The sequence below is a fragment of the Spinacia oleracea genome, chromosome 1 (genome assembly GCF_020520425.1).
Source record: "Spinacia oleracea cultivar Varoflay chromosome 1, BTI_SOV_V1, whole genome shotgun sequence".
Lineage (NCBI taxonomy): Eukaryota > Viridiplantae > Streptophyta > Magnoliopsida > Caryophyllales > Amaranthaceae > Spinacia > Spinacia oleracea.
The window spans coordinates 47,460,216-47,472,644 of record NC_079487.1 but is presented as its reverse complement, the minus strand read 5'-3'; the positions used below and the strand labels follow the sequence as shown (position 1 = coordinate 47,472,644).

At 37.8% G+C, this 12,429-nt stretch overlaps 1 protein-coding gene across 2 annotated transcripts; it reads right to left on the bottom strand.

Moving 5' to 3' along the window:
• Positions 1-1,526: 1,526 nt before the first annotated feature.
• Positions 1,527-9,165, bottom strand: LOC110795506 (uncharacterized). 2 transcript variants are annotated; one of them, XM_056835385.1, is made up of 7 exons: positions 8,600-9,165; positions 7,290-7,344; positions 5,321-5,395; positions 5,140-5,231; positions 4,701-4,782; positions 3,011-3,120; positions 1,527-1,898 (listed from the first exon to the last, which is right to left on the bottom strand). In XM_056835385.1, the coding sequence occupies exons 1-7, from the start codon at positions 8,947-8,949 to the stop codon at positions 1,862-1,864; spliced, it is 801 nt and encodes a 266-aa protein (XP_056691363.1). In that variant the 5' UTR covers positions 8,950-9,165; the 3' UTR covers positions 1,527-1,861. The 2 variants fall into 2 exon arrangements, with proteins under 2 accessions (XP_056691363.1, XP_021856215.1); XM_022000523.2 differs by having other exon boundaries at positions 3,037-3,120; positions 8,600-9,155.
• Between the last annotated feature and the right edge of the window lie 3,264 nt (positions 9,166-12,429).

Genomic DNA, 12,429 nt, shown 5'->3' with positions numbered 1-12,429 from the left:
AATTCCATTATTCAAACCCTATAAATATGTGATGGCATTCACAATTTATAAACAAATAATTCAAGTATTCACATAAGTTTTAAGGATTAAAACTAACGTTAATTTACCACAAATTATTCGAATAACTTAAAACCTTAGGTGCAATTCTAGTTAATTAAATCTAAGGCGGATTCGATCGTGATGTGGACTATCTACGGAGGGACTACACTTGGAGTCCTATACTTGTTTTTGTTCGGTTCGGGTTGCCCATACTAAACACATTATGAAATCTCTCCCCTTTGACAAGTATGTTTTTATTGAAACCTTTACTGTGGTCAGTTGGGTGGTATCGTAGTCATGTGGAACCCTCTATTTTAGAACATTCAACTCATAGGATCGGATCTTCATGCTATTTATAGCTTTGTGGAGGTAAACACTAGCTCTTTCCGTCAATTCTGTCTTTCTGCAATATATGCTAGTACTAAGTATAAAAGTATAGTATAAAGGAATGATTTGATTAAGATGTATGCTCATAAGTCTGTGTGTTGGGTGGTTTTATCGGGGATTTCAATGAGTATACTTTCCAATATATGAAGTTACGAGGTCGTCTTGTTAAGAAAAAAAGGGTAGACAAATTTCTACCTCATCAACTCATGGATGCTTGTAATGTGCATGATGTTGGTTGTGCTGGTAATAAATTTACTTGGACCAATAAAAGAAAGAAGAAACCCATATTCTAGAGATTAAATAGATCTTGGGTTAATATGCATTGGTTGGATCTCTTTCCTAATACTTCAGTCCTTACCTTACCTGAAGATTATTTGGATCACAACCCATTTAATTGATTTATGAACAAGAAGAGGCATTAATATTATGGATGGCCAGAGCTAAATCAAATTGGATTATGTGTATTCTTCCATAAATCTATTACCATTAGGAGGAGGAGGAGGAGGAATAAAATCAAAGAACTTAATTCTCAAATTGGCCCAAGTCATTGAAGGCACTATCACACTACCCTTGTTCCCCATATAGTCAAATACATTTCTGACTTGTTCAGCTCTGAACTAGCTGCTCCCGTTTGCACAAGTGTCACTGTATAAATGGCATTTCCATCCATCATCTCCTTCCCTAGCCGAAATCAACAAGGTTGTCTTTGATCGACTTGGGTGCTTTAAGTTCCTGGAATAGACGGCATTCATGCCCATTTCTATCAAAAAATCATATTCTATTTAAATCATATATTACCCTTAAAATCACTAGTATTCACTAATTAAAACTTCAAAAGATAGTTGAACAACTACTATATTACTGTTCGTTCTTTAATAAGACTCAAGAGCCAGTTTACTAAACAGGTCTAGAACTTTGTTTGGGCTTAGTCAATTGCTTAGCTTAGAACGAACTTGTTCTCAAATGATTTGTGAACGTATCAACTCATTTGCACCCCTAGTCAGATCTCTAGTCTAGTCTTTTTCATACTTCAGCGCAAGAGATGGGCTGTGAAGCTAGGATTTTGGCATTTCAAATAACTCATTATTTACAAACTTGAATTCAGCTAAATTGAAGCAGTAAGCTTCTTGCTTAATGCTTATATTAGAGAGATATAATTAATTAGTTGGGTCCGCCAAGAAAGGCTGAAGAGATCGTTTCCTAAATTACCATTTACAAAGTAAACAATCTCTTCAAATGGCCACATATACATGATCAATTACCCTGTAACTTTAAAGACACTTTGACCAGTAACTGGGATACCGATGGTTATATACAATCACAGTACATGTTCAGGCAATGTCACTAACTAATTGAATCCTTCATTTCGGCAGGTATTGATGCCACTCCTGAGGTGTTCCTTTCTTGATTTTCAGCATCCGTACAGCTGCACTGGTCAGAGGTATAGCAAGTATGTCGTAATCTTTTGGTGCCTGAGTAAACAATTTACAGTCGCACACAGATTAGGCTGTCAGGTTTATTGTGAAAGAAAAGATAAGGAAATTTTGATATTAATAATCAAACCTTTAAACGGTTCGCCCTATGCATCTATTTAGCTTCAAGAACTCTAATCACAAAATAAATTCTGTAACCTTCACAAAATACTCTACACAAACTAATTCAATAACAATTTCTCCTTCCATAGACAGACAATTGCGCTCCAATTTTTCAAACTAATACAATATGCACTCCCGTGGACCCGTGTATGCAAAAATCGGGTCCAACCCACCCTCCATAGGCAGCTGGGCCCCGTATAAGAAAAATCTAAATCAATAAAATGTTTTCATATCTCTCACCTCTGTTACCCGAACTCTTCGTTTTACATCAAATACCCGTGTCAGATCCTCGACACTCGAACATGGGGATAGACACTTGGAAACTTATTTTGGACTAAAATCATGCAATTTTTCACAAAATAGTTGTGTCGGACTTGGACACGTACCCGTTTCCGATATCGGTATCCGAGTCCGGGTAACATAGTCCCTCACTCTCCTATCTCACCCTCAATCATCTACAGATATTGCTGCACGGTGCACCCCAATTCATTTGAATTCAGAAAAATAAAAACAGATAGGAAGTAAGATGAATTAAGAGTGAAAATTCCCAAACTAAATTTAAGTTAGATTTTCAATTAAGTAGTTCTGTACTGCAGTAATGATAGGAAAAGGATGAGCCAAGTTGAATATGATGACGAATTAATGATGATTAAAAACATGCCAGTGTTGTTATTCATCCTAATAAAGGAATTGGTCATTGATACTTTTCGATTAGTCGATTAGCTCCCATTGCTAAATGTATCATTCTCCATTAACACCAGCAGCCAAATTTATCCTTTGGGTAAGCAAAGTACATCTTTTGATTGGTCCTCATTCATAAATGAGACTATGAAAATGGTAGTAAGAAGAATTGACAGTGAGATAAAGACTAACAAGGAGGAAAGAGGGTAAAACTATGGAAAACATTGGAGTTAGGTTGGGCTTTGCCTCTCTTCTTCACCATAAAAAGAAACATATACTACGTAATTGCTTATTGTAGAGTTATTTACCAGCCATGCAGAAGAACACGATATACCTTTGGGACTTTAACAAGACTCATGTTTGCTTCTTCCAAAGTTTTGTGACCCTTCTTTGAATTGCATTTAGTACAAGCTGTCACCTGTTTCAAACATGTAGGTAACCAAGACCAGAATCAGAAATTTCATCTCAATAGCAAGAACCTTTAGCCTGCATAGTAACCTTGGTTGAAACCACTTCACCACCATCAGAACAGCAGAAAGCGTAGTAAATGTTTAAAACCTAAACCCCTATATGACTAGAGATATTAAACATCCATTTACTGTCTAAGTTGGTGCTAGAAATAACCACTCAAACTTTTTTCTAGGCCTTAGTTGCGATCTCCAGAACTTAATAGATCAAGTATCCATGAAATTGTGGCAATTACTGGCAGAAGGCTTTAACAAGCAAATAGGTGAACAGGCAAGATCAAGAAAGAAAAGTGGATGCACTTTGAATAAAGAGTAGGGGTAAATATATTAAAAGTAATCATTAATAAGAATAAAGAATGCCAGAAATGCTGATTTATTTCATGAACAACAACAATTGTTTATTTCCAAGTTATCAACCCTACTAGCAAGCAGATTTGGTTGGCTGCATGTATCAAATCTTCATAACGATAAATATGAGATTAACAATCAATTTCGGCTTTATTCTCTTCATTTTTTTTCAAGGAGTTGTCACTTTTTTTGTGAAAATCAGACTAGATCAAACCAGAACAAACCAAATATTTGTATTTCCATTTGTTTGTCACCAACCATCTTTATTTTTGTACTAACAAAAATTATAAAAATTAGATAATTGGAAAATAAATATTAAAACGAAATATAAAAGATCCCACATGATAACCTTTTTTTCTTAAATATCAGCGTAAAAATCGATTTTCAGTCAAACTAAATATTATTAGACCAGACTGGACCTTTAAGTGTTAAAACCAGATCACCTCATTTCAGGTGAAGAGACTAGAGAGCATAGCCTTCTCGGTACGTCATGATTCATGCTACTCCATTTCTATGATTCTCTAGGTTATGCTTACCAGATTACATGGGATTTTTGTTAATTTCTCTACAATTAACTTCTGTGCACGACTCCTTTCAGAGTATCCTACCCTTATTACATTGTTTACCCTCTCATGTCCAGTGGGTTGTGTACATTTTGTAGTAATAATTCACAAAGTATGTTGACCGCTACAGGCACTAAACTAATCAGCAATTTTACCACTGTGCCCTATCTATCAAAGGGAAAGATTCGATAATCCTCTGAGTTATAAATGAACAACTCACACAATTAAATTTACGATATACAAATCAAAGATTTATGCACATAATAAACTTAACAATAATAAAGTTAAACAATGTCATTACAAAGTACATGCACAGAAGTCAAGTACGAGACCATAAAAATCAATTTTCTTGCTACCCAAACAAAGTACAAGTTGAAACATTGTGCTGAAACACAACTGGATCAAGAATCGCCACAACCCATATCCAATTAGAGACACATTATGGGGAGTTTAAGAAACAACAGGATCAGCTCATTAAATTATTTTCATGAAACCAAAACAATGGACTAAAGGATGCATGCATAACATACAGGGCTTTAAACTTCTAGGTAAAATTTAACTCATTGATAACAAAGAGGAAGAAACTCATCAATGAATTATCACACTCCAGGTGCGCTTACCAGATTCTCCCACTCCCATTTTCCACCACGTGAAATTGGAACCACGTGGTCTATGGTCAAGCTATTTGTCGTTTTACAGTACCTAGTGAAAGTTAAAAAGTCCGTTGGTAAGTTGTTTGTAGCATAACAAACACAAACAAGAAAAGCTGACAAGGATAAACAGATTTATAATTTTAAAATACAGTACATGCTAATTAACAAAAGAAATGCAATACATCAATATTTTCTAATTGCACTTCTAAGTACAGGGGAGATCAACAAATGACATGGATTTCACTAACAATGACAAAATGTGAAAGTATAAGCTCGAAGACCAAGATATTCCAAAAGTAAGATTGTGAATAGTCAGACATCTGGAGCAGGATTTTAGAGAGTAAGGGGGAGAAAAAGAAAACATACAAGTACAACAATCTACATTTAAAAAAAATAAACAACTTACTGACACATATAATCATCTCGATAGAAGATAGTTTTGCGGCTTAGGACGTTTCTAACTCTTTTTCTCTTCATTACCTGAAGTAAATGTGGAACCTGGAAAATAGCCGAAAACACTTCTGCTAAGGTAATTTGACAAGTTGAAAGGTAAACCAAGTACAAAAAGTAGTTCTGTCAATATATACCCTTAATACAGCTGGTATGTTGAAAGATCCAGTAGTTGAGTTTACTGTTTGATCGTAATATTCCAGAACATCAGCCTACAGAGGAAGGTAAATATTTCAAAGGATGGAGCCAGAGAAATCAATAGAAAGTTATGCATGACCAAAGTAAATGGCTCTTGTAGAAACAGAGGTAATAGATCATAGACGCACCTTAAAAAGGACTATGTTCTTTTATGAAAGTACGTTCATTCTTTGACTATTAGAAGAACTAGGAAAATTATGAAAAGATACCAACGTGCTAGAAACAAAGGACGCATTAAGGAAACATAAAATGCCATGAGAGGAAGATCTAACCCTTAACAGAAAACTGTCGTCTTTAAATGAAAAAGATTCCTAACTCTTCATTGAACTTCAGATCAATTAGAAAAGTTTTTCATGCAAAGATGTCAGTATGCTAAAACAAAAGATCCAATGGGGAAATATAAGTTCCATAAGGAAAAATAACATCCGCTTATCACTCCTGATAAACTATATATGGTGTATGTGGTATGGAGGAGAAGATCATTTCTCATGTTTTGTCAGTGTAGTTGGATAGAAGGTTTTTGGGTTTCGAGTGTTTTTGCGGATAGATTACAACATGCTCAGAATAGTTTTGGGGATAAATTGATTGGTTAAGGCATAGATGTGATTAAGAGGAGTTTTGTGCATGCTTTGCATGGACCTGGGCTGTGTGGCGTGGAAGAAATGAAAAAACACTTAACCATATAAATCCTGATTTACTTTTTCACCCCTAGTTTTTTGAAGCTGGTAAATTACTAGTTAGTATGCATTATAAGTTATTTTCACCAGCGTCTACAGTCTCTAAACATCATAAGGTGTTAAATAGTACTTAGATGGTTCCTTCTGGAGGAGCAATTAAAGTAAATACTGACGCTTCATGTTAGAGTTGGACACAAGAGTGGTGAGTCAGTGTTGCGTGACGGTTATGGGAGTGTTGTAGCTGCGGGTGTAACGAGGTCCAAGGTAGGATGGAGTGTGGTTATGACAGGAACTGCCTGGCTCGCAAGAAGACTTGGATATTTAGTTATGGCGCTGGAGTCTGATGCTTTAAATATTGTGCAGAAATATATAAACAAAATGGGCGGTTATGCTCCTATGAATCTGACCTTACAGGATATTGGCTATTTTAGCATTTTCCATTACTTTTCTCAATTAATAATGTAAAGGTGGTGTGAAATACTGAAGCTTACTCTATAGCTAGAGTTCTTTCCTCAAATGAGGATAGTGTATCTTAAACTTGGTGGAAATAAGTTCCATGTGAAAATGAGATACCCTGGACAGAAAAGACTATAAAAAAAACTAGTCCTCCCCTTGCACAGAGGGCACGAGGTGACTTCCTGTACATAAATATTTCTTCATTCACCCTCCTCGCACCTCCCTTCCGTCCAACCTTACCCCTCCCCACTCAAAATAAATAATGAAAACAAAGAACAACCCTTAGCAAAGTTTGAAGCCAGAACCCCAGTCAAAGTAAATTCCGTATGCCCAATCAATATTATTTTGCTTCAAACTCAACAATAAACCTTCTATATTAAGTTTAAGGCATTTGGCGCATCTTCAGCCTAACAGCATAATACTACTCCTTCCATTCCAATATAAACTTGCCAACAGATTTTGGTATGGATATAAGCACAAATTGTTAAATATTGAATAAACAAATGGAAGTAAAAAGATAGATGAATTTGGTTTATGAGGAAAAAAAAATACTTTTTTGTAATGAAAATGGAAATATTGTTTTGGGACATCCAAAAAAATGGAAGATGCAAAGTTTACATAGGACAGAGGGAGTAATTATCAAAGTCCATGTTTTAAAATGTTCCATACGCAGTTTACGAGTTGCTGTTATTATTGCCAACGAGATTTTGGGGATAAGATGTTGAAGACCAAACAAGAGTGCAACAGCAGAAGAAGCAGCCCGCATTAGTCTAACCTTCTCCGCAAACTCCAGACAAATAGCACGCTTCCAGCAGACAACATTGACCGGTCTGGCAAGGACAAGCAGATCGTCTTTAAAGTAAGCCTTGTTTAACAACATTATCTTATAAACTAATTTCTAACTCACAACTGAGTAATTCTTGCCAAATATAATATAAGAATAAGACATGGCCAATGTAAACAAGAAATAGTATGTGCTCAAGTGGTACAATCTTAACATGCTTTCATCCATAGTAGCAAATGAACTGTCTTATTAACTTTTACTACTGATATAGTGAGATGTACAGTCAATTTAGGCCTCAATCTAGTCTTCCATCAACTTGTTGATACCCAGTTTATTCAATCATAGTCTATACTTTGTATATTTTACAGACATAATAATAATTTGGATGTGAAAACAATAAGCATATTCCGGACCATGTGGAGACTATTGTTCAGTGACATCAAATGGTAAATTTATTGGACAAATCAACTTTTTTTCGGGGAGGGAGTCTGGGCCGTCTTTAGTTGATAATTTAACTGCAACAAGCCAAATGAAAGTATTTTGTACTCCAATGAGAAGTTAACTTCCTCATACCCCCCTATAAAAAATCAAAATTATGGCAGTTAGACTCTCTGTCCCCAATCATTTTTCACCCCAGAAGTAACTATCCCTATTTTTCTAATCTACAAATTTATATCTCTTTGGATAATCTTATTTTCGTTGGGAGGGTAGTGAGATTGTTTAGGCACCGCCCCAATAATGTAAAACATGCAATAAAACACAGATTGAGTGATTGTCATCTTCAATCTCCAACTAACCAACAAATCTTGAGGAGCCTAACCTTAAGGTGTGTACATCATTAGCTTCTATAAAAAAAAAAACTTTAGTTTTGCTGGAGAGAATAGTGGTTTAGATAGTAGGTAAATCTACTAACATTACATAAACAACCAAATTCATTGAACACATCCAAGTACTCAATCGACATTGATATTCTTGATAAAAGGTTGATTCTTCTTGCATAATACAATGCTTTTATAACTTAGATAACCTTGCATCACTACAGAAATTCTTCTTAATTCTTCTGAAAAGAAAAAAAACAATTAAACCATTCATCTGAATTCTTCTTACACAAATAAAACAAAACATGATACACCACGCACCCTACAGTTCAATAACAAGCATTTTAAATTCTTACCTTAATCAAACACACAACAAAATTTACAAGATGTTAACTTCATCTCAAATGCAACCCCAAGCAACACAAATAACATGCTATGAAACAACAAAATATCTTACAAATTCATCAAAAAAAGGGAACTGACCTATAAGAAATGTCGAGAACTAAGCCCCTGAAACAAGAAAGATCATCATCTTCATCTTCATCATCAAATTCATCAAAATCATCATTTTTTTCGCCTTTAAAACCACCATTAACATTCCCATTCACAGAATTTCTGGAATTACCCTTTGCAGCAGAAGCAATAATGGTCACTTTTTTTGAATAACCGTTCCTTCTAACATTGATATCATTGAAATTAACTGGAAAAATGGAGCAAAAGTCCCCAAATCCAAGCACCCCACTACTCCTATTACCCCCAATAAGCGTACATTGAACTGGGTTTTCACTGTTCAATAGCAGCTTTAGTCGTCCTTGTAGAATGAACTGTGCCATTAATTAAAGCTCAAATCGGTTGATGAATGTTGGAATTAACAACTGGTTGAAAGTTGAATTTTAAGCGAAGGAAGGAAGAGGAGAGAGAAAAATGGTGTTCTTGTTCACGGAAGAAGCAGTCGCCACACGTTGGGTTGGTTTTGCTGCAAATATCTTGTTTGCTCAGAAATTCAAAATCACTGTCTTTTTCCATAATTCTCATTTTGTTCACTTACTTAAGCTTTAACAACTATTAATACTGAAATTAATCAAATTACGCTTTAGTTAAGCTTGTCTTAGCATGCAGAGTTCCATGATCTAGTTTGGATAAGATTTGTTATTAGAAGGTAGGAGTTGTATTAAGAAATCTAGCTTCCATTGTAACTAGAGTGGGGTATGGATTGGACAAGCACGCGCTATCCTAGGCTAACACGAAGGCTATGTTTGGCAACAATAGCTGAAATTGAGCTGACACTGATAAGATAGTACCTGAAACTTATAAGATGCTGAAAATGATAAGGTAGCTGTTTATATTGTCTGTTTGGTAGAGCTAGTTTTTTAAGTACCTGATATTTTTCGTAGTTTAATTGACATTTTAAATATTTACATCTATAATTATTTTCTTTGTGAGGATAATTACAAATAAAATAATTATAAAAATTATGATTTTTACTCCCTCGCGTATTTATTTAAGGGATACACTTGTCTTTTTCGATTATATCCCTTAAATAAATACGGAGGGAGTATAATGTATTTAGCCATACAAGTTAGTATCTTGCACGCTACTACGTATATATCAACAAAGTGATTAGTGTCCCTTGATATTAGAGATAAATATAAATTATCCAATAAAAGGCAAGACTTGAAAAGGGTATATCAATGGACAGTGCGAATCGTGGACATCGATGCAGAGCTTCTTCAAATTAGGAAGATTAATGATCTAATTCCATAACCAATAAATTTTTCCAGCGATTGAGTTTTGTTTTGGGCAAATTCGACTTAGAGACGATCTTGCCTTGATGATGGTGCTAACAATCGATCGAGCTAGATAATTAAGAGTGATGAGAGTAAGTTGTAATAGCATGGAATGATAGTATGTTTTATTGCTTAGAAAACGTATATGTAAACTGACAAGATTAAGCCATTTTATAGGCTTTTACAATGAAAGTGTAACGCTTGTGCTTAATTGCACATAATTGGACAATAAATACGTAATGAAGGCCGGCTTCATCAAGGGTTCGTAACGGTTGTTTTGATCCCAACCGTTGAGAGGGAGTTCGAACGGTGCCACCATATGCCTTGCTGGCAGCCACGTACACAATGCTTGCCACGTTTGTCCACGTCACCAAGAGGGTATTTTTCCCCCTAACAATTGTCCCCAAACCCATTTTGAATTTATTCTGGGAAGTTCAAAAGGAAAAATGGGTTTCACGGAAGGAAGGGTGGAAACTGCCCCTTAACCTCCCCAATGCTGACGGCGTTAGAGTAATGATGACTTTGCTTTCAAAAGATCAACCGCCCAACTGCGCCAATAAATAGGTTTGTGCGCCCAACCACCCGTACTCACTTCTGCAATCTCTTTCCTCTCTTTCCCAGAAAAAGCAATCGGCGCTCTTTCTCTCTCCTTTCTTCAGGTAACTGTTCTGCTTCCATCTTCTTCCCTTCTTCTTTCTTTCTTCAATTCTTTCTATGTCGCAACGAATGGGAACGAAATCCACCCGTGCGAAGAACAAGAGAGCGGTGGTGGAGTGCGATCTGGTTGAGGGACCAATCTTCAGCCCTACCCACATTCTAGAATGCTCGACCGACCACTTGGGGGAAGCAAGATGTGGAGGCGCTCAAGGAGGAGTGTGGTTTCCCTCTGTCGGCGGTAATTCGGTTGCCGCAGCCCGATGAACGGGCCGATTGGGTATCGGACGGTTGGGTATGCTTCTATGAGTACCCCTTCCGAATTGGGTATACTTTTCCTTTCTCGCCACTGGTGCGAGGAGTTCTGAGGGCACTGGCGGTGCCGCCGACGCAACTGATGCCGCAAGTCTGGAGGGTAATGCATCTGGTCGACCATTTGGCCGGCAAACTGGATATGGAATTTCGGGTTGAGGACATGGTTTACACCTACACGGTCTAGAATTATGGGGCTGGTAGATACTTGTTGCATGTCAAGGATGACAGGGAGGCTCTTCTTGGTGCGGACAAGTCGAACGACCGCGGGTGGGTGGGTAGGTTCTTTTTTGTGGAGTTGGCTAGTTTAGGGCCCGACTCCGACTTCTTGACGGGGGAATGGATGGCTAGAGGTATTTTGTTTGTTTTTTGTGTTTTTTGGGCTTGTTGATTTGACTTTGTCTCACTTTCCTGTTTTTGTAGGTGCATCCTTCGACACAGTTGGAGTCGGTGCCGAAGCTGTAGAAAAGACTGTCGTGCTGTTGGGAGTCCCTCTAAAGGACAAAGCTTTTATCGGCATCAAGTTCGGTCGTGAGGAGACCTCTCAAGAAGAAGAAATCTCTGAGCCTGCAAACATGTCGACGTCAATAGGTAAACATGGGTTAGGGTTAATTTACAGCTTTCGGGTTCGTTGCCCTTTTCAAAACAAATATAAATTACAACTGTTGTGACGAGACTGAGTCGTCAAAAATTCTTTCGACAGAAACTGGCCCATCGACACGCTCTGGCAGGGCTCCCTCTGCGGACGCGTTGCTGAGGAAGAGGTTGGAGTCACTGGGGAGTGTGTCTCGAGCCAAACCCATCACTGTGCTGTCACCTCCGAAGCCGCCAAAGGCTTTAATTGACGCCACGGTGACGGGGGAGACCAGCTCGCTCATGCCTGCTGAGAAAAAGCTGTCGCCTCCATCTCGGAAGAGGAAGCTTGCAGTGGAGTTTCCTGACGACTATGGGTCGGCAGATGCGCCACGGGTCCAGCTTTGGCCTGAGGTCGACCGTCTATGGATGCCGTCCAGCCGAGAGCGTCAGGAATCCTTGTCCCCAGTTGCTGCTACTGTTGAGAGCGTCTCGGATGCATGGAGGGTATGCTTTTGCTTCTTTTTGTTTTTTACTCTTTGTCTCCTTACTTTGCTACATGCCATCTTCGCCTCGTCGTTTAATGACTTAGAATTATTTTCTTTCTCTGTTCAAATAGGCCTTGCAATCTGCTTTAGCCACACGTCATCATGTCATAATGTTAGAAGATCAAATAGTAAAACTGAAAAACGACATGAAGAAGGCAAAGCAGGAAGCTGGTCGTCTTGGTGGTGTGGCCAAGGAGGCGACGCCCAGAGCTGAGGCACTGCAGGTGGCGCAAGAAAAGGGGGCTGCTGAGGTTGCACAGGTGAATGCCGAGAAGCAGACGCTGGTTGCTGAGGTTGACAAGCTGAAGACATCTCTCTCCAAAGTCAAGGCGAGGATTTTCGAGTATGCTGGTTATTACACTTGGAAGATGAAGGCCGAGATGATGGAGGAATTCAAGGCGGGCAAACATGTGAGCTGGACTCCTGATGAAGACATTGC

Bases quoted from the DNA above. Each gene is read 5' to 3' on its own strand.
- LOC110795506 (XM_022000523.2), bottom strand. From the start codon at position 8,949: ATGGCACAGTTCATTCTACAAGGACGACTAAAGCTGCTATTGAACAGT. The intron at 7,345-8,599 runs GTCAGTTCCCTT...TGTCCTTGCCAG, and splicing joins GTTCTCGACATTTCTTATAG to ACCGGTCAATGTTGTCTGCT. The intron at 3,121-4,700 runs GTAAGCGCACCT...TGTTTGAAACAG, and splicing joins AATGGGAGTGGGAGAATCTG to GTGACAGCTTGTACTAAATG.